Genomic DNA, 23,002 nt, shown 5'->3' with positions numbered 1-23,002 from the left:
TTCTTTCTTTCTTTCTTTCTTTCTTTCTTTCTTTCTTTCTTTCTTTCCTTCTTTCTTTCTTTCTTTCTTTCTTTTTTTTTTTTTTTGCTTCTTTACTGTTCCTTAGTTCTGTTTTGGAAGTTGGATAAGAAAAAAGCTAATGTAATTAGTTAAATGTTGTTTTCCTCTAACATGGATGCCCTTGTTCAATTCAGACTGTACTTTCTAACACTGTAGCCTTATAAAAAGGGGAAGAAGTTTGTGCTCTAAATGTAAGTCAAGTCATCAATCATTTATTGGGTATCTCCTATGTGCCAGACCCTTTGCTGAGCACTAGGGATACGAAGGCAGAGGGTACAGATGAAAAAGATTGAGATGTCCGCCTCCCCGCCCCCTCAGCCACTGGGGAGAGCCAGGGAAAATGTGCTGAGTCCAGAGCTTGGCATGGCTGATGGCAAGGAGTTGTAGGGAGGCCAGGGTCAGTTAGTACTGGAGGGTAGGATGTAAAAAGACTATTAATAGCTAATGGCTAACATTTGTATAATGCTTTAAGGTTTGAAAGTGCTTTACAAATATCTCATTTGATATTCACAACAATCCTGGGAGATAGGTACTGTTATTATCTCCAGTTTAGAGGTGAGGAAACTGAATCAAGCAGAGCTTAGATGACTTGCCCAGGATCACAGTTTCTGGGGCTAGATTTGAACTCAGGTCTTCTTCTTGGCTTCAGCTCCAGTGTTCTATCCACTAAGCTACCAAGTTGCCTGAAAGACTAGAAAGGTAGGAAAGGGCCAGGTTATAAAGGGCTTTAAAAGCCAAACGGAAGATTTTATATTTAATCCTAGAGGTAATAGGGAGCCATTACAGTTTATTGAGTAGTGGGGTAGGGGGTTTCATGGTAAAACCTGCCTTTAGGAAGATCAGTTTGCCATCTGAATGGAGAATGGACTGGTATGGGGAGAGACATGAGACAAGCAGACCCACCTGCAGGCTCTAGAAATAGTACAGGGGTGAGATGATGAAGAACTGTTGGGGGAGGGGGTGGCGGTATCGGAGGAGAGAAGGGAGCATATTGGAGAAATGTTACAAAAGTAGAAATGACGGTACTTGGCAACTGTACTTCCAGACTCCATTCTGACTGGACTAGATGGGGAGTGGGGATGGATAAAGGGAGAACGAGGAATCAAGGATGACATCAAGTTGTAAGCCTGGAGGACTGGGAGGATGATGGTACCCTGGGTAGTAACAGGAAAGTTACGAAGAAGGGAGGCTTTGGGGGAGAAAATGCTTCAATTTTGTACGTGCTAAGTATGAGATGTTTATGAGGCGTCCATTTCAAGATGTCTGATACACATTTGGTGATGTGAAGCCAGATGTCAGGAGAGAGGCTAGGGCTGGATAAATAGATCTGAGAATCACCTCCATAGAGATGATCATCGTATCCATGGGAGCCGATGAGATCACCATGAGGGAGAAGAGAGCCCAGGACAGAGCCTTGGGGAATGCCTACAGTTAGCAGGTGCAGCCAGAATGAAGATCCGTCCAGCAAGACCAAGATCCAGGGAGTTGTTAGATTTGGAGGAGGAAAGCCAGGATAGGGTAGTGTCCTCAAAACCTAGAGAAAAGAGCGATCAGTAGCGTCAGAGGCTGCAGAAAGGCCTGGTAGCTTTGGAGGGGGCAATTTTAGTTGAATGATGAGATTGGAAGCCAGACTGCAGCGAGTTCAGAAGATAGTGAGAGGAGAGGGAGTGGAGACACATGTATTTAGCAGAAGTCAAATCAGCTCTCGAAATGAAATTATTAATTAATTTGAATAGAATGCACCTTTATACAGAAGATAGCTTAATAAGAAATAAAAAGTTTTATCTTGCTTCATAGGAGATTCCTATCAAGTAGCAATAAATTCATCTCAGGTCATCTTTTTTTTTGGTTTTTGTCATTCTTTAATGTTGAAGTAGTTTTATATTTAACTTTTCTGTAACTTGCCATCTTTCTGAAAGTTACTACCACTTCCTGTATTCCGTATCTGAATCGGCCACAATCTAGAGCAATGGCATTTAACGCTTATGCTGTATTAACCTTACGTTGATATCTGTTATTTCATTCAGAATACAGGGAATGCATCTTTTGTTAATGTATAATACTATAGTAAAACTTTTATAAAAAATATAGAAAAGAAATATTATGTTCAAATTACTCTCAGTAATACTAATGAAAATAAAGAACAGATAGTCTGTTAGCTTTTCACGACCTCTCATAGTTATAAATCTTTTTAAAAATTATATTGACCAAGACATATATATTTATGCATGTGTGCATATACACACATATATATTTATATGTACATATATGTATATACAAATATAGGCACCATGAATATAGTACAATTAATTATTTGTCACAATATGATTAATGAGTGATATCAGATTTGTCTGTTAAAGAAAAAAATTCATTCAGAGTCCTGTTCCATCTATAACATGCACATACCCTGAAATCTCAGTTGGAATTATTTATAATTCCATAAAATAATAACAGTTCCTTCCATCCATGTAGCACTTCATGTAAACTACTTTTGTATCATTTATCTTATTTGAACCTTCCCATAACTATCTATGAAAGATTAGGGAAAGGTATAATTATCCTAATTTTGCTTATAAAAGAAACTGAGACCCCAGCAAAGATGAATTACCTGCCTAATATCTCAAAGCAAGTTAATAATAGAGCCAAGACTCAGAAGTTTGCTGACTGTTCTAGCACATCACATTGCTTTTTTAGTTATTGCCCATTTTACTTCTTTAAATGAGGTGATTGAATTGAAGGCATTGTCACTTTTCTTTATACCACCTGTATTTCCACATTGGTTTTCTCTAGTATACTCATTCCACATATTATCATAGAGAGCAGCGGTCAGGACATTTATTGTACTTGACCTTGGTAAATGTCTCAAAGGTTTCAAGCCCCTCTGTTTAATCACAGCCATTTCTAGGAAAGTAGTCTTGCTAGTTTAGTCGGATGTTCTTATGATAAACTTTTCTGGTTTAGCCCCTGTAGTTTTACAACAGGTAAGATCTAATTTTAACAGAACCTGAAAATTATTCTTTGCAAACACTACAGAAATACAATCCAAAGTCTTCATGGGTTTGTTTGTTTTTAGGTTTTTCCCATTTGTACATGCAGCATGTTCATTACATGTACACTCTTGTTTTTCAAAAGTGACACATTAGGTGGTAGGATTATACAGAGGAGATGGTTTATGAAGTCTGTCATTGGTACCTGGGGCCATAAATATAGCTATGCCTCCGCTGTCTTTGTTCTACCTTCCCTGCACCTTCCTTTCTTTCCCACTCATCTACTTTTAACTCTGCAAGAGCACACACAGGCACACGCACCCATAGATTATACTGGGATTGAGTTTATGGATAGGACTTTAAAGCCACCAGCACCTCCGCTTACTAAAGACAGTATAGTTTACTAAAGGGAACAGATGTGAGCTTCTCCCGTTCTCGCACATCCCCGCCCCAAATCCAAATCTAAACCCATAAAACACTTTGAAAAACATGTAATCATTTGCAAAGAATCTGTAACATTATGTAGATAATTAAAAATCACCTGCTGTACGTCAATCATAAATCACAGGTCCATCTTTAGAAGCAGCAGGGCAAAGGAAAGAATACTGAAGTGGGGGTCAGAAGATCTGGGTTTGAGACACATACGTGCCCCTGCCATTTACTCATTCTATGACCTTGGACAAGTCATTTAGCCTTTTAAAACATCATTTTCTTCACCTGAATAGTGGGGTTAAAATAGTTATTTTCCACTTAGTGTGGAATCAGAGATGGAAGGGCCCTTTGACCTCATTTAGTCCAGTTCCTTCATTTTGTAGGAGGAAACAGACTAGTAGTTTTTAGTCAAAGTTAAATTAAATCACTTGATTCTTTTGAACCAAAGTCACAGAACTAGCAATAAAATGGCAAAATTAAGATTTGAACTCAGGTCTTCTGACTCCAAAACCAGTATTCATGGAAACATGTTAAGCAAAAGGTAGTTGAAAAAAAGGGTCTACTAAATTATAAAATTGCACCAAAGCAGTTTTATAAATGGGAATACAGGGGCAGCTAGGTGGCGCAGTGGATAGAGCACTGGCCCTGAAGTCAGGAGGACCTGAGTTCAAATCCAGCCTCACACACATAACATGCACTAGCTGTGTGACCCTAGGCAAGTCAGTTAACCCCTTTGCCTAGCAAAAAAAAAAAAAAGTGCCAAAGGGCATGGAGGGGCAGCTGGGTGGCGCAGTGGATACAGCAGCGACCCTGGAGTCAGGAGGACCTGAGTTCAAATGCGGACTCAGACACATGACACTTACTAGCTGTGTGACCCTGGGCAAATCACTTAACCGATAGATAGATAAATAAATAAATAAATAGGAATACATCTGAATGTTTAATTCTAGAGCCTTTCCTCTGTTGATTATTTTCAGTTTATCTGCTACATAGCTTGTTTGCATGTTGTCTCCCCCATTAGATGTGAGCTCCTTGCCTAGCAGTAGGTATTTAATAAATATTTTTTGACTATAATAGCTAGCTAATGACTATGCCACTTTATGGAAAGGATTGGTTCTCATTTATTAAATACTTTATTATGAAAAATCAATGTTATTTGGGTCACACAGATCTATACAAACATGTAAGTTATTGTATTACCATTTTCATAGTTTGCTAATTATTAATCTTTCCTTTCCAATTGACCTAGTTGGAATGATCATTTCATCTTTAGACACTACATATAACAACTTCTGCATACTTTTTCTCAAAATTTTGTATTGTAAAATTATTTGTGTACATGTTATATCCCCTTACTAAATTATATTGTAAGTGTCTTAGGTGCAGAGATTATGTCTCATTTATCTTTTGTATATTCTCCAACACCTAATAGATACATTGAACATAGTAAATAATAACTTTTTAAAAATTAAATTGAATTTATCAAGGCATCTGTTCTATGAAAATTTTTATCTAATAGAGTTCATTGTATTAAGGTGTTTTAATGTATCAGCTGAGAAATGGAGATAAAGTAGAGGCAAAATTGTATATTGACGCTGTGCATATATACATATATATGTATAATGGAAATAACATTGGACAGATTAGAAGATACAGGTTTTCAGTTACCAGCTGTGGTAACGTCCATGTGCCTTAATTATCTATCTCTAAGTCCCTTTTGACTCAATGTTATGTGATTATAAGTCGTATTTTAAAAATTAGTTACCATAGTGTCTGTTAAAACAGCTTTATGCTTATAGAGGATCTTCACATTTGCCTAGAATAGAATTTAAGGCGTGGAATTTAAATTCCTTAAAGTTAAGGAAATTAATTTTCCACTTCCTTCTCATTCTAGCCTTATCCCATCTACATGCTCCACCTGCTCAGTCAGAGTTTAGCTGTCCCAGGTAATATAGCATAGCATAGACTGTGCCCCACCCCTGGAACTCACTTTCCCACCTCAGTGTCTTTGCTCACCCTGTTCCTTGGACTTGAGACACATCCTTTGAGGCCCGTTTTATTTGTTACTTCCTTCATTGGGACTTTGTTGAGCACTGCTTTTTACCTCTCTAATGCATTAATACTCTACATGAGGGTTATATGTGTTTATTTCTTCCTTCATTACTATACTGTAAGCTCCATGAGGGCTGCAACTATATCTTAACTAAATTTTGTACTGCCTTTATCACATTGCACAGTACTCTGCATAGAGTAATGAATAAATGTTTACCAAATGAGTGAATGTACTTGGATAGCTCTTGTCTTACATCTCTGTTACTATTTGGATTATCTTTTGTAGTATACATGATACTTTAGCAGTTTAGAGTCATATAAAGTACCTATTGAATTTTCCATTCCCAATTTTCTTCCAACTTTTACTTTTGAGTCTTTTTAATTACATTATGGTATTTGAGGGGAAATGCCATGATGATTCATTTCTTTAGTACAAGTACTTAAAGAATTGTTCTATTACAAATTTGGAATTAAATAATAACAATTTGTGTTTTCCAAAAATCTCGATTTTGATAACAAGACATTTAGACCTGTGGTAGCCTCTAAGCTCCATGAGCTTTCATTAGTGGTGTCAATTCTGATCAGTTCAGCATGGCAATAGAATCTGTAGCTGCTTATGGAGAGGACTTGATGACAAATTGTGTAAAAAGTGACTGCAGAAAGTGCTTTTTGCATTTTATTTAATGTCATTGCCATTTATTCTGAAGCTGTCTGAATGGGATTATGATTTTATATTGCTTATGCAGTATGAACATAAGGAATAAATTTGAACTTACAATGTATTACAGTAAATTTATGTTCACTTAGAGTTCACTATACAAATTACAAAGCAAAGTTCTCAGAATTACATCTAATATTTCAAAATAAAGAAAGCCCTTTTTGGGATTGCGATTGTTACCTTGTTCTGTTTTTGTTTTCTTTCCTTTTTTTTTTTTCCTCCCCACTGATTCGACTATCAGTAAAAAGACTGTGACTGCCTTATGCATGTAAACACAGCTTTAGTACTTGGGGAATTCTTAATAGTCTTAATGTATTTGGGATCAAGTTGAGGAGAAAGACATATTTCATTGTTTCTGCTAACAAACAGATGTGAAGTTGTTGACTTGGAATCAAAGTCTCCTCACTCAGTCCAGCTTGCTTTCCACTACACAGCAGTGCACTTCAGCACAAAAAAAAAAACATCAAAAAACTGGTTGTGTATTCTTTGACAAGTCTCTTAATTTCTCTCGTCTTAACTTTCCTTTTCTGTAAAATGGGTTAGGTCAAACAATTTTCTAGGTCTCTTTCAGTTTTCATGTTCAGTTAGTCTGATATGTTTCTGATTTTTATTAGCAAAAGACATGACTCTACTTCCTCTAATCACATGATTGAGTAGGAGAGACCTTGCAGACAAAGGAGCTCTGAATCACACTGCTGTTTCAGTGGGTTCATGATTCTTGATGGGTATCCAGGGAATTTTGAAATAAAGCAGAGATGCTCTCCTAGGAAGGGGAATATAGCTTGAAGCTCCTCCCAGCAGCTAGAAATCCTTTTGTCAAGCTGAATAACGGCTGAAATTCCCCCGATGTTCCTTCCCACCTTGTCACTTAGGTGTTTACTTGGAAATTCTACACTGCACATTTCTAGAGATTTCTATGTGAGATACCTGGAAATTTTTTAGATGTGGCTAAAAGCTATATCCTTTTGTTTGCACTTCACTTCCTATCAGGTGGTGCTTTCTATTTTAATAATGAAATGATTGGCTTTTGGGGATACTTAAATTTGTCTAGCCTCCCTTCTGAGCCCAAGTTGTGTGTCTTCAATGGTATAATGTTTCGATTTAAATACTCTGCTGACAGTTTAAACTCAATATATTTACAAACTACACTAATAACCATTACTCCAATCACCTAACTTGAAACTTAAGAGTAATTTTTGACTCAGTCATTTACTTTTGCCCCCTGAACCATATTCAGTAAATCACCAAATTCCAAACGTTTCAATATGTCTCCCTGTGTGGTTTCCTCTTTATTCCCACTACTGCTGTTCTAGTCTGAGGTCACATTCTTGGGTAATTATTAAAAACTGGCTTCCGCCTCTCTGATCATTTTCCCATATATTGCCACCAGCTTAGTCTTCCTAAAACATTTTATCATTATGTCAGTCTCTTGCTTGAATACCCCATTGCTTACAGGATAAAAATCTGGACTTTTCTGAAGCCTGGCCATTTAAACCTTCATTGATTTTGTTTCATGTGAAATCTATATAATATTTGTTGTTTCACAGGCTCCATGGGATTTAGAACCGGAATAGACCTTGGAGATCAAGACTGCCCGAACCCAAGAATTCTCATCTGATGTTGTTATTTAAAATTCCCCAGCTAAACTTAACGTTTCTTGGTAGGGGCAAAGATGATTATGTAGAGCTGTGCCTTCCTATACCACCTAGCACAGTGCTCCTAAGTGCTTTATTAGAATAAAGCATTGGATAGATTGTAATGTAAATATCCACACAAGTGATAACCATTGCTTTTCAGTTACAAATTCTGAAAATGATTTTTTTCCCCAAATCAAACCTCAGCATTTTCCAAATCAAACTTTGATTTTGTCTTTATATTTATTTTTCATCACTGAGACAGATTTTATAAATGTTTTGCATTATTCTGTAGTATTCTCTCTAGATAAAGACATCCTTTGTGGTAACACATTTAACTTTTTTATTGCTGTATTTTATGATAAAGGGAAGTGAGTCAGCATTTCATAACAAAATTGCTTTCTTAAAATTGCACCTTTCAGAACAGCATTTTCAAAGGACTTGAAGTCTACCTTGTATATTTTAAATAACATTCAGCTTCCTAGTGCCATTTTGACCCAGCAGCAGGTAAATGAATTATTGTAATATCTGAGTGCTTTATTTTGCCAGTTGACAACAGCTGCAGTGTTCATGTCTAATTTGATAATATATGTATCAAAATATGCAGTTGGTTTTGAAGAATATAAAATAGAAAATGTTTAAATAGCACAGCAGTAATTTCAGTTTAAGTTTAGCCTTTCTTTATGCCAGGGCACTAAATGTTGAATTTTGAGACTAGTATACCTAATTATCCATAATAACTATAGATAAATGAAGTCAAGTAATTCAAGAATTTCATTTTAGTGACCAGTTGGGAAAATCCCTGAAAATATTTTAACAGAATTATGTAGTAATAAAGTAGACCCAGTACAGTTCATTTCTATTCCCTTCTCTTGCCATCCTCTTTGGGAGGTGTGGTAGTAGCGGCAAAATAAATAAATTAGAATCATAGCACAATCCTTGAATAGTGGAGAATTTGGCTGTTACGTGATAAAACAACAATGCATAGCCCATAGGTCATAGATTTGACTATGATTTTCCTTTTCTCTTACATAAGTAGATATAATTTCATTCATTGTCTTTATATATTGCTGTTCAGTTGTTCTGTAACCGTTATGTCTGACTCTTCATAACCCGTTTTGGGGTTTTCTTGGCAAAGATCTTTCTCCATTTCGTTTTTCAGATGAGGAAACTGAGGCAAACAGGGTGAAGTGATTTTCCCAGGGTCACACAACTATTGAGTGTCTGAGGCTAGATTTGAACTCAGGAAGATGAGTCTTCCTGGCTCTAAGCCCACGCCATCCACTGTACTACAAAGCTGCCCCTGTCTGTATATCCCTGGCATCTAGTACAATGCTTGGCACGTAATAGGCACTTAATAAATGCTGATTGATTGGTTGATTGCAAATGTGTATATGTGTATGTATTCATGAATGCAGTCTAAGATTCCAAAAATGTTCACAACTAGTCTTCCCTGTCACCTTGATAGGATAGTAAGGCACAAAGGAGAAAGTGATTATATAAAGATAGTGTTCTTCCCCCGCGCCTCTAGTAGCATTTTCCTACATATCAACTGTCAACATGCAGTCACAACGTCACAAGGCTTATGTGAATACCAGGTTTATTACAAGAGAAATGAACATGCATGTGAAACCCAAAGCTTGCATTTGTATAATAGTAGGACAAGGGAGCAGGGAATAGCAGGAAAGGGTGTGACATGGAAGGGGGAATAGTGCAGCAAAGGGGGGAAGAAAGACAAAGACCAGTCCCTACTGGGAGGAGCAGGGTGATGACAAAAACTTCATTCCTTTCCCTTGGAAACTGCTACACTATGAAGATAGGAGGGTTTGCTTATCTGCAAAGGACCCGAGCTACAGAAGTATTATCCCAGCCTGGCACAGATGGGCAGGTGCCTATCTTGCCTCCCAAGAACAGGCAGGGGGTCCAGCTTGGGGTGCAATAGCAAATTATGTCAGTTCAGGGGGAGCTTTGTCCTTGACACATTCAGGGCCTCCTGCATACTTTGGGTCCAGCGTTTCTGGAAAATGTGGCAACTCAAAAGACAAATTCAGGGGACACCTCAAGAGCCCTTAACACAACTGACTAACAAAAGTCGCTAATGGAATCTTAGAAGGTGAAGGAGGTTCCCAAAGGGGCATCAGATTCTGAACTACACTGATGTTTTTCAGAGGAGTCAGAGTGGCTTAGCTGCAGTGTATGGAGAGGAGACCTAGTTTCCTAACTTGATGCCATATGCTATTTGCTGTTTTATCAATGCCAGCTATAAGGAAACTAGACTTAATATGAAGTGGAAGGATCCCCAAGGTTCTAAGCCCATCTTCCTGCCTTCAAGTAGCTAAGTTGATATTGTCCACATTTTACAGATGAGTCAACTAAGACAACTAAGGGTAGCCAAAGAATTTAAATGATAAAGTCTCATAACAGAGTCAAAGGACTGGTGATACTTGAATTGCAGTCCTCTGCAAGTATCTTTTCTACTATACCAACTGAATTTGTAAGTTGGATAAATTCAATTCAACATTCATTAAGACCCCCTTTTGTATAAACCATTGTGCTCAGTTGCATGTCATTTTGTCATTCTTGGTGGTCCTCATTAGCCTTTTCATGTTAAGTCTAGCTTATTGATGGTTGTTGATTAAACAGCTCAGGTAGACACCGGTGGAATCAGTCTTAAATCTCTGTACTGCAGGTTGGATGCTATTACTACTCTGTAGAATATCGGTTTCGTGTGGAAGCTGATAGTATTTTACTCTGGTACTGTGTTCATGTCTTTCAGAATGCATGCTGGATTCTTTAAAATTCAATCTGTGCTTCTTTGGGACATTTATTAACAAAGAGCATATTCAAGTAATAACTTTCAACTTTACGTTTGTGGTAAAAGTCTTTCTGTGTTTGGGCAGTGTTTTTTTTCTGATTTTGGTTCAGACTTGTACATTTTTCTTCAGAGTTATCATTTTGTAGGATTGTACTAATCCAGAAAAATAATCAGTGATATCTTACTATTGTGTCTGTTTTAAGAGTGTAGTAACCTACGTGTAACACCTCTTAAATGTACAACAAAATATAGCCATTCTTATTTGAAGGAATTGCTTTTTGCCTTTAATCAAATTATATGTCTGTGTAAATGTGTGTGTGTGTGTATACACATGTACACGTACATATATATATATACACACACACAAAGCATTTTGCAAACTTTAAAGCAGAATATCATGCTAGCTATCATGAGTTAAAATAAATATTCCTGAAACATAACAGATATTTTACAAATGCTTGTTGATTAATTGAAATGCTTGTCTTGAATGACTGACTAGTGTTGGGCAGACAAGTCATTGATCATTGATAAAGTCACAATCATTACTGCTTAGGTACGTTGGAAAGATAAAATCAGAATGAAGAAATGCAGCTGCCCTGTTGCATTACAGCCCCACCCTCCAAAAAAAGTAACCCCAAGAGAATAAGATTCACTAGACAAGTAGGTCAGTTCTCATTTCTGATGTCATAATTTTATTTGTAACTTTAACTTTTCTATATGTAATATATTTGTTCATGGAAATAACCTTTTCTTTATATTTGTTAATTTTATTCCAAAATTAGGATTTTTTTTTTTATTTTTGGTTTTTGGTTGGGCAGTGGGGGTTAAGTGACTTGCCTGGGGTCACACAGCTAATAAGTGTTATGTGTCTGAGGCTGGATTTGAACTCGGGTCCTCCTGAATCCAGGGTGCCACCTATCCACTGCGCCACCTAGCTGCCCCCCAAAATTAGGAAAATTATGGAACTAAGGCTTTGTTGACCTATGTATAAGAAGATCGCATGAGATTTTATTGAAAATGAAAGTATCCTTGATCAAAGCTTAGCAAGTAACTATAGAATTTAAGTCAAATCAAACACTAGACAGAACATGAGAACTTCTATCATCTCTTTAAAGTTAAAGAATACAAGAAATTCATAGTAGTAGTACTTTTGATTTCCACACACAAAACAGAAATCTTTATATTTTGAAAGACACTAAAGTAATGACTAAATTTAGCGAAAAAAGTTTCTAGAAGTATATAAATTGGATTTAAAAGGTACATTTGTCTGTTACTCTTGTAGGTATCAAAAAGATATCAACAAGATGATTATATGATAATAATACAACTGAATAGATTTCTTCAAAATGAAAACCATTTCATTTTTGCCTAACATGAGGAGTTTCTTAAAAATTATTTTTTCCTTTATAGCAAAAGAAGCAAAAAAGGAGATAAAAATGGAAAAGGCTTGAGACATTTTTCAATGAAAGTATGTGAAAAAGTTCAACGCAAAGGAACAACTTCGTATAATGAAGTGGCTGATGAGTTGGTATCAGAGTTTACCAATTCAAATAATCATTTGGCAACAGATTCAGTAAGTAGATCATAAACTTGACATTGAATATGTTTACTGCAGCAACAATGTTACCTCCTTTAAAGTATGTCTTAAGTTTGGAGAGGTCAGAAATATTTGAGAAATCTGCTTTACTCTCCCTAATTTCAGTGTTCTAGATAAATTTTTAAAAATCTTATAAAATTTAGTTTTTCTTTTGAGATCAATATATAATCTTTCTATCATATATTTAAAAAGCTACAAAAAGGCACTAGGAGAGGAAAAAAAAACACCCTGAGATGCTCATTATGGAAGTTCTGTCAGTCAACGCTGGACCCTGATCACAAACTTGATATTCTGGGTATAACTCCTGGCACAGCTCACTGATGCATCGAGTATTCCTCTTTTTCCTGAGCCCTTGGGAAACAACCCCTACTTATGGATGCAGAAGGGATAGCAAGATGAGAACCTCTTTAGGGGAAGTGACGGCAGTGGGAGCCCAAAAGGCTTGTGAACGTGGAGATCTTGGTACCACCATGAAAGTTCTAACTTTAACTGAAGAACCGCATACATGCATGCTTCCATCCATCCAAACACACAGATCAGTGAGTTATGAGTACTGAGCAACTAAATATTAATGTTACAGAGGAATACCTTGGTCTCCTCCCACTCTCAGATACCCTCATGTAGGATGGCTTTTAAAAATTTATCTTGGATTCTGGTAACAGCAAATATAGTTTGGCAGAAGTAGATAAGTTGCTCTGTGAGGATTTTAAATATTCTTGGTTTTTAGATTAGAAATTTTTTTAACTATACAAAAAATTAGAGCCAGGATATATCTTACTCTAGCAATCATGAATAAACCCTAAGTAAGCATAAATTAAAAATAATTGAACTTAAGTTTTAAATATTTTTTTTGCCTGCCACAAGAGCTTGCTCTCTTTAACAACAGAATTTTGAAATCTATTCTGAGATCTTTTTAAGAGCCACAAAATTTATGTAATAACAACTTTTTAACCCCACAGCTATAACGGGTGGGGTGTATGCATGTGTGTAATTTCAGGAACATTTATTTTGTTTTCAGTCTTTTAATTTTAAATATCTGATATGAATTTTTAAGCAGGATTTCTGAATCATCAATTGTCTTCTCAGAATGTTGAATATATTTATAGTAATAGTATGAGTAACAGTACTAGGATATATGTTTGGGACATAACATCATCAAAGGTAATCTGAAAGTCTAGTAATAGTTTACTTGTAGTAATACCAAGTGGTGTACAAAGAAAAAAATTACCCAAGTTAGACTTGTTAGGAATTGAGAAGATGTTAGCATAAACTGAAAACCAGGTTTTATTTGAAGTTTTGACATTCATTTGATGGATAACCCAGCACAGATTTAGTAAGCATTCACAGAAGTGCCACTTAATCTTATTGGACACATGGATATGGAAAGAAGTGTTCCTAACATAGTGTGAACCTGAGCCCATTAGGTTTGATCAGACATATCACTACCTCGAATTACCCTTAGAAATATGGCATTCATTGTCTTCTAACTTTACCCTCTGAGTGCACAAAGAGCTGATACTATCTCATACCTTGGGTTTATTACATCCATTAACTGCCCACATGTGGTAATGGCATGTAGTGTAGTATTATGACTTATAAGCTAAAGAGAATTAGTCAGTGATTAAAAGAACGTGGGTCATGTATAAGAATTGTATAAGATATTAATGAATAGGCTATATTTATAATTTTTAGATGAATGTATTCTAATGAATGTATTCTATTGCCACTACATACATCATTGCTATCATTCTTTGTAAACATGATATGCTTAAAAGTATCAGCCCATATCTACAAGGCTGAGTAAAATAGTGTTGTGTGTGTTTATGTGTGCATGTGCATACATGTTACTAGATAGAATACTTCAAATATACATGTAGATCTGCATTATGTCATGTGTATATACATGTTTGTGTACATGTCTCTGAATACCTACATGTGTGTGCGTGCATGCTTCATAACTTAAGATTTGTCAGAAATTGATCAGAGTGAAATAAGTGCATTTTCCCTCTCCTGTAGATATTTTTATTTGTTAGCAATTAAAGAACTATACTGTTTCATTATAATACATTCATTTATGGTCATACTGTCCTCCAGGAATATCCAGAAATATTTGCTATTCCTGAATGCTAAAATTCGAGTTTCAATCTCACAGTGAACTTGATAGTGTAAAAATATAACCAGTCATCTTACTGGTATTCACCCAACTGTGGATGCTGAAAAGCACAGGCATTCAAGCTGTGATTGATAATCATCTATGGTCAAAAGTTTCCAATCCTGAGTCACATTTTGAGGATGATTTGGTGTAAAGTTATTTAATGGTAATAGTATCTGCTTTATGCTATAGTATTTAGATGGCTTCCTGCCAGTGCTTATCTAACATACTTCTAGATGTTGTATGTTTTTGTTGGTCAGTGTGTTGGGGAATCAAGTGTCAACTAATGCCTTAAAATGAGTTGAAGGATGAAAGAAATATTTCCTGTCATTAATATTTGAGGTTATTGATTACAGTAGAAGACATTATTATAGTGCAGGGGTGGAGAACCTGCGGCCTTAAAGCCACATGTGGCCCTTTAGGTTCCTGGGTGCAGCCTTTTGACCGAGTACAAGTTTTACAGAACAAATCCTTCTATTAAGGGGATTTGTTCTGTGAAGTTTGGATTCAGTCAAAAGGCCTCACTTGAGGTCCTGGAGGGCCACATGTGGCTTTGAGGCTGCAAGTTCCCCACTGCTGTTATAGTGATTGGCTCTTGGCAGGTGTGGGAAAAACACGCAATTTTCCATAAACCTTTTTTAAATGTTAACTACAAATATATAATAGTCTATCTGATTTTAATCTTAAGTTTGTAATACCTTGCCTTTATTTAACAAAATATATAAATTATAATCCCCCCCTCAAATTACTACATTTATCTGAGATCTTTCCTTATAAATAAAATCTTTGCTATTATAATTATTTTTAAAAATAGTCTCCATATTTGCTAGCTAAAATTTCACATCAAGGTCTGTCTTTTGGTGGGAATAAAAAGGGCATACCCTCTCATGCCATAAAAATTCTAATTCTCACAGTTTTTAAGTTTTAAGCTTGATTATAGACTTGGTAATTACAGAATTATATGCTATCTGTCTACGTTCATTAGTAAACTGGAAGAACAATTGCATGCGTAACAAAGAAATAATGAGAATTATGTGCTGGGGTCTGTATTCTCAGATCCATGCCATAGGATCTCCTTATAGGTAAAACAAGGTCCTCTGCAACTTTAATATTATATCATGATTCTGATGTAGCATAAAGTGTTCTTGTTTTTACCTCAAATGAGAACAAGTAGTAAGCAGTTTGCAGAGCCCACAGTATTATAGATATGCTGGGTTGGAGTGGTTTTAAGTGATCACAGCTGGGCTGAGCATAGGTGAGGACAAGTCAGAATTCAGGGGCCTCTTTAGCTAGCCTGTGGTAGGTGGGGGACTTGAATATGAAAAGACTCCTTTTTGTATTGGCATTTAGCTTGTCCTGTCATGCTAGAGTGCTCAGAATACCTAAGGCCTTCTCATGTACTTACTGCCTTATTGCTTCTTGATTCCCTACCATACTCCCTTAAAATTACTTAGGTTGACTTATCTTCCTTTGGTAATCTGAAGCATCTCTCACAAATATTTTGGAATAATTAACAATTATTAATTAATGCAGTTTCATAGCCAGTAAGGACCCTAGTGATATCAGATGCAATAAGCTTCTTCAGGGGCTCAGATGTTACAACTCCTTGTCCTACAAGCGCCTCTTCTAATAAAAAGTTACAGTTATACTTACGTATATTTAAAGGTATGACCAGGAACAAATTAGAATAGCATAGGCATATTTACGTTTGTGCATATGCATAAAGCTAGAGTTTTCTGGGAGCTCACGTTTAATTTTGTAACAAGTGTGTCTTTGTAGCAGTATAGAAGGGGAGAGTTTGAAAGTATTTTTGTCGGTGTTGAGTCCCCAAACATTTTTGATTAAACAGGTTCAAATCTACTGCTTTCTACTAGTATATATTGAGTTTACAGTGATATGATTATGCATATTTATGTGCCTAGTCTTATATTTAATACTAATAAACTGCTTGTCTTATTTTTCATTAAAAAATAACCTGATTCCACTCCCTAGGAAAGTTGTTTTTTTTTTTTTTTAAAGCAAGGCTTTAGTAAGGTTCTTCATTGCCGCTAACCACCCCATGGTTTTTTCTTTTTCAAACTCCATGTATTACCAGCGCTTCACCAGAGCCAAAGATGAGATTCATCACCTTTTTCCCAGAAAGTTTGACTTCCACCTTCACTAGCATTTTGTTTTAAGGTGATAGCTGGAGAAATTATTTGGTATTCATACAGTGGGAGTATATACTTTAATATTGGGTCTCATTCTGCAAGTGCCAGAGGAGTAGATTTCTCATTAACTAGATACCTTATGAAATCCATTCAATAAACTGATTTTTCCCATGCACTAAGTAGTAATGTCATCTTAAGAGAATTAATGGTACTTCCAAAAAATGAGTGATTTATTTCCTTCTAATCCTCAATCAAACCTACTTTCTTTTAAAAAAAAATTATAAATATCTTTTAGTTTATGTAGCTCCTTTAGTTCTGAATGTATTCCTTCCATTTCTCCTACTTAATGAGCCATCCCTTGTAACAAAGATTAAAAAGGAAAGAAGAAAAAAAGTAGTTCAATAAAATCAATCAGCACATCAGTCATGTCTGACATATTCGGAACTGCTAGGTGGCGCAGTGGATAGAGCACTGGCCCTAAAGTCGGGAGGACCTGAATTCAAATTCGGCCTCAGACCAAACACTTGACACTTACTAGCTGTGTGACCCTGGGCAATTCACTTAACCCCAATTGTCTAAAAACAAACAAACAAACAAACAAAATACATGTTTTATTCCACACCCACCTCTGAAAGAGAACAGAGAGTTGTCTCTGGTGACAAACTTAATTCCCCAGTGTTCGGTTTTAGTTCTGTTCTATTTACATGGTTATAGTCACTGGATGTAATATTTTTTCCTGGTTCTGCTTGCTTCGTTCTGTATCAGATCATATAAATCCTCTGTGCTTCTGTGAATTCTTCATCTATGCCTTTTCTTACAGCATAGTAACATTTCATTGCATTTATGTATCACAATTTCTTCAGCAGGTTCCCACTTGATTGTATCTACTTTGTTTCCAATTCTTTGCTACCACAAGAAATGCTGCTATGAATGGTGGTTGTATGTTTGACATTTTTCCCTTTTTAACATTATTTTTCAAACTTTGTATTTCCTATTTCCTGTTTTCACAAATAAAAATACTTCATAATTTTATCACAGTGCTATGAGGTTTTTTTCTCTTCCATTATAATTTTTAACAAATTCCTTTCCCTTTTGCCAGTGTCATAACAAAAGTAAAAATTCTGCCTTCATTTAAATTTCCTGGCTCAGTGAAACCTTTTTTAGCAGGCTTATGATCAGAAGAACATTAGACGAAGAGTTTATGATGCCCTCAATGTGCTAATGGCAATGAACATAATTTCAAAGGAAAAAAAAGAAATAAAATGGATTGGGCTTCCTACAAATTCAGCTCAAGAATGTCAAAACCTAGAGGTAAGAACAAGATTATTTGTTTTTAAATCATATAATTTATATTATTTTACTTCGTTTGTGAAAGAATTTTCATCTAATTTGAATATATTTTCATTATTATCTATATTTTCTTCATATTTTATATTTTCACAATTATTTAGAACTTGTTTATATTGAATTTTAAAATCTATGTAAGCAATACCAATAGATAATTTAAAGTATAGTTGAGATAATTAGTTGATTAATTAATTGATTGGTTGATTTTATTATTTTTTTCTATAGACACTAGAAAAAATTAGCTATAACTTGTTGAATAAATATTAATCTACAAAATATACAAAATGTAGAGAAAATAGCACTACCTTCCCATGGCTTTTGTGAGAATAAAATGAGATCATGTTTGTAAAGGGCTTAGCAAACCTTAAAGCACTACATGCTAGCTATTTCTGTTACTATTATTATTATTATTATTAATCAATTAGCTACCATAATTTTTGGTTTAAAAAAAATAAGCTTTTAGAAATCAGCCACTTGACATTTATTAAGCATCTACTATGTTCCAGGCACTATATTAGGTGCTAGAGATAAAAATATAATAAATGGAAATAACCCTGACTCACAAGGATGTTATAATTCTGATAGGGAAGAAAACATACATATATAAACATGTATGGAAACTGTAAAGAGAAAGAAATGCATACAAAGTAGTTAAACATAAGTTAGTTTAAGAGGTATGGCCCTGACAGTTGAGGTTCGTGTAGAAGGTGGTACTTGAACTGAATCTTGAAAAAAGAGGATTCTATAAGACCATGAAGAGCAGGGAGGAAAGAAATTTAAAATAGCAGAATTTTCAAAAATAATAACAATATTATCTTATAATTAGTAATTTTGAGAATATTTTAAAGTGTTTCCTTTTTCTTTTTAGCAGTATTTTTAAAATTCTGGATTTAATGAATATCCAAAAAAATGAACATTCACATCTGTGAAATAGAAAAGAAAATGTAAATGTCCTGTATAAAACTGTGATTCTATTATGTATAACTTGGGTTTTTTTAAGTGTATAATAAACTCAATATGTTACTTTCAAAACTGTTCTAGTTATCTGTGTTTCCTTCTGAAGTTCCTTCTGTTTTGTGCATTTTTTTTTATAACTTTTTTTTGGTTAATTTTTTTTTTTATTTTTAACATATGTTTTTAAAACTTTGGGTTACAAATTTTCTCCCTCCCTCCCCACCCACCCTCATTGAAAAGTCAAGCATCTCGATATAGGTTATAGATGTGTAGTCATGCAAAACACTTTCCCTTCATCCTATCCTACCCCCCATTTATTCTGTTCTCTCTTTGGACCCTGTCTCTCCTCAGAAGTGTTTGCTTTTAATTATTCCCTCCCCCAATCTGCCCTCCCATCTATCAGCCCCCTGCTCTCTTGTCCTTTCCCCCCTTATTTTCCTGTAGGGTAAGAAAGATTTCCATACCCCATTGTGTATGTTATTCCCTCCTTAAGCCAAATCCTCTGAGAATAAGATTCACTCATTCCCTCTCACCTTTCCCCATTTCCCCTCCATTGTAAAAGCCTCTTCTTGTCTGTTTCACGTGAGATATTTTACCTCATTCTATTTCTCCCTTTCTCCTTCTCCCAGTATAATCGTCTCTCACCCCTTGATTTTATTTTCCAGATATCACTCCTTCATCTTCAACTCACCTTGTGCCCTCTATCTATCTATATATACATACATATAATTTTTTCCCTCCCACTACCTAATACTGACAAAGGACTCATGAGTTACAAATATCATCTTTCCCTGCAGGAATGTAAACAGTACAACCTTAATAAGTCTCATATCATTTTTCTTTACTGTTCACCTCTTCCATGTTTCACTTGAGTCTTATATTTGAAGGTCAGATTTTCTATTCAGCTCTGGTGTTTTCCACAGGAATGCTTGAAAATCCCCTATTTCATTGAATGACCATTTTTCACCCTGAAGGATTATACTCAGTTTTGCTGGGTAGGTGATTCTAGGTTGTAGTCCTAACTCCTTTGCCCTCCAGAATATCATACTCCATGCCCTCCGGACCCTTAATGTAGAAGCTGCTAAATCTTGTGTTGTCCTGATTGTGTTTCCACAGTACTTGAATTGTTTCCTTCTGTCTGCTTGCAATATCTTCTCCTTGACCTGGGAATTCTGGAATTTGGCTACAACATTCTTAGGAGTTTTCCTTTGGGAATTTCTTTCAGGAGGTGATCAGTGGATTCTTTCAATTTCTATTTTACCCTCTGGTTCTAAAATATCAGGGCAGTTTTCCTTGATAATTTCTTGAAAGATGATGTCTAGGCTCTTTTTTTGATCATGGCTTTCAGATAGTCCAATAATTTTTAAATTCTCTCTCCTGGATCTGTTTTCCAGGTCAGTTGTTTTTTCCAGTGAGATATTTCACATTCTCTTCTATTTTTTCATTCCTTTGGATTAGTGTTACAGTGCCTTGATTTCTCAAATTGTCCCTAGTTTCCAATTTCTCCATTCTAATTTTTAAGGAAGTATTTTCTTCAGTAAGCTTTTGGACTTCCTTTTCCATTTAGCCAGTTTTGCTTTTTAGGGCATTCTTCTCCTCATTGACTTTTTGGACCTCTTTTGCCATTTGGGTTGGGCTATTTTTTAAGGTGTTATTTTCTTCAGTAATTTTTTGGGTCTCCTTTAGCATCACTCTCAGTTTTTCCTCTACTTCTCTTACTTGCTTCTCAAAATCCTTTTTGAGCTCTTCCATGGCCTGGGCCCAATTCATATTTTTCTTGGGGGCTTTGGATGTAGGAGCTTTGGCTTCATTGTCTTCTTCTGCTTGTATATTTTGATCTTCTTTGTCATCAAAGTAAGATAATATAGTCTGACTCTTTTTGTGCTGCTGGCTCATGATCTCAGCCAATTACTTGAGTTACAAACTCTTTGTTAAGGTAGGAGTCTGTTTCCAGTGTGGAGAGTGTACTGTTCTAATCTTCAGGGGTTTTGTGCAGCTGTTTTCAGAGATACTTCTAGGGACCCATAAATTTTCAGTTCTTCCAAGGTGCTATGATCAAGGGCGAGGTGTTTACTCCTTTCCTGGCCTGTGCTCTGGTCTGTGAGCACTCTTTTCCATCTTGGAACTGTGAGGAGGGTTTCCCCTCCACAGCCACTACAAGCTCCACCACGCCAGCGCCAGCTCTTTTCCTCACCCCAGGACCACCACCCAGAACTGTGACCCAGATCCAAGCACAGGCAAAGCAAGAGAATCCTGCACCAGCAGAGAGATCCCTGCAATCCCCCTCTGATCAGCCACTCGATTCCCCCTCAGTCTGTGGGTTGGAAGCTCAGGAAGCAGCCACTGCCCCAAGGAATGGGGCTGGGACCCCACGCTCCTCTTTCACCACTGTAGAAACAGACTTTTCCCACTGACCTTCTAAGTTGTCTTTGGCGTTCGTGGGTTGAGAAGTCTGGAAACCGCCACAGCTGCCCACGATTCAGTCCCCTGAGGCCTGCTCTAGGGTCGCTGAGGCCTGCGGGGCCACTCTAAATTGCGCTCCTCTCCCCGCCTGGCACGATATACCTTTCTGATCAACCATCCAATGGCTGTCTTTGGCTGGAAATTTGTTTCACTCTGTCTTTTTGTGGGTTCTGCTGCTTTAAAATTTGTTTATAGGTATTTTTTATAGGTATTTGGAGGAGTTGGGGGGAGAGCTCAAGTCACTGCTTTTACTCTGCCATCTTGGCTTCGCCCCCTATTCTGTGCATTTTTTAAAATGCTTCAGTGACCCTTTTTCTTTTTTCTTTCTTTCTTTTTTTTTTTTTTTTTTTTGGTGAAACTATTGCTAGCCACCCCCCTCCCCACATCCCTTCCAAATTTCTCCCCCAAATGGAAAAAAAAAGAAAATCCTTTAACAAATATGCATAATCAAATCAAACACCCACACATTTGCCATGTCCAAAAATGTATGTCTTATTCTGCACCTTGGGTTCATTACTTCTGTCACTAGAGGTAAACATGCTTCATCATCAGTCCTATAGAGTCATGATTTGTCATTGCATTGATCAGAATTCTTTCAAAGTTGTTTTTCTCTTCAATTGTTTTTAACGTCTAAATTTTTCTGCTGGTTCTGTTTACCTCACTCTGGAACATTTCATACAAGCCTTCTTGGGTTTCTCTGAAACCATCCTTTTCGTCGTTTCTTTTAGTCCAACATTATGGCATTCGTATTACAGTAATCTATTTGGCCATTCTCCATTTGATAAGCATCCCTTCAGTTTCCAGGTCTTGGCTATAACAAAAATATTTGCTATGAATATTATTTTTTATAGATGAATCCTTTCTTTCTTTGATCTCTTTGGGGTAATCACAGTTTAGTGATTTTGGCCATAGTTCCAAATTGCCACATCACACTGTTGACCTCATGATGACATTGCAGACCACTAAAACTTTTCACTTTTCACTCACATAGTTCCATCTTGTATTTTATAGCTTATTTCTTAACCCAATTTTAGAACTTCATAATAATTTCCCATTATATTTGCTTATTCTACCCAGCCAATCATCCCAGCCTGTGGGGATCTTTTCAGATTTCTGAATTTATCTATCCAGCATATAAGCTATATTTTGTGTCATCCTCACAGTTTTGTGTCATCCTCAAATTTAACAAACTTTCCATCCCTGCCTTCATCCAGGTCAATGGTAGAAATGTTAAACTAAACAAAGCTAAAAACAGATCCCTGTGGCTTTTTAGCAAAGATCTCACCTTTTCCCTACCACAGCAGCTCAGTATCTATTAATCAACAGTTAGATCCAGTCATTCAGTCAGTTTTAAATCCATCTAATACTATCATCTAGCCTACACTTCTCCATGTTTTCCACTGTACTTCTTAAAATTAAATTTTATTTTCAGACCTCCATTCTCTCACCATGTTGTTTTGAGATTGTTTTGAGAAACTTTACTAGATATCTCATTGAAATAATAATAATAGCAACAATAATACCAATTAACATTTATGTAATATTTTGCAATTTGCAAAGCACTTTATAAATACTGCCTCATTTGTCCTCGCAACCACCCTGGGAGGTAGATGCTTTTGTTATCCCCATTTTACTTACTTA

At 36.1% G+C, this 23,002-nt stretch overlaps 1 protein-coding gene across 8 annotated transcripts in view; it reads left to right on the top strand.

Annotated features, from left to right (window-relative positions):
- The window catches only part of TFDP2 (transcription factor Dp-2), a 185,777-nt gene that overhangs the window by 138,157 nt on the left and 24,618 nt on the right, over positions 1-23,002 (top strand). For 7 of the 8 annotated variants that reach the window (XM_027875898.1, XM_027875895.1, XM_027875891.1 and 4 more), the window contains 2 exons: positions 12,109-12,271; positions 17,762-17,908. In XM_027875898.1, coding sequence (XP_027731699.1) covers positions 12,109-12,271; positions 17,762-17,908 — 310 coding nt within the window. The remainder of the gene's footprint in view (positions 1-12,108; positions 12,272-17,761; positions 17,909-23,002) is intronic. The other variant, XM_027875894.1, reaches the window with a different exon arrangement.

Source organism: Vombatus ursinus, unplaced genomic scaffold (genome assembly GCF_900497805.2).
Source record: "Vombatus ursinus unplaced genomic scaffold, bare-nosed wombat genome assembly UNPS02014810.1, whole genome shotgun sequence".
Lineage (NCBI taxonomy): Eukaryota > Metazoa > Chordata > Mammalia > Diprotodontia > Vombatidae > Vombatus > Vombatus ursinus.
Note: the sequence above shows the minus strand (reverse complement) of the source record. Positions and strands in the feature narration are given on the sequence as shown.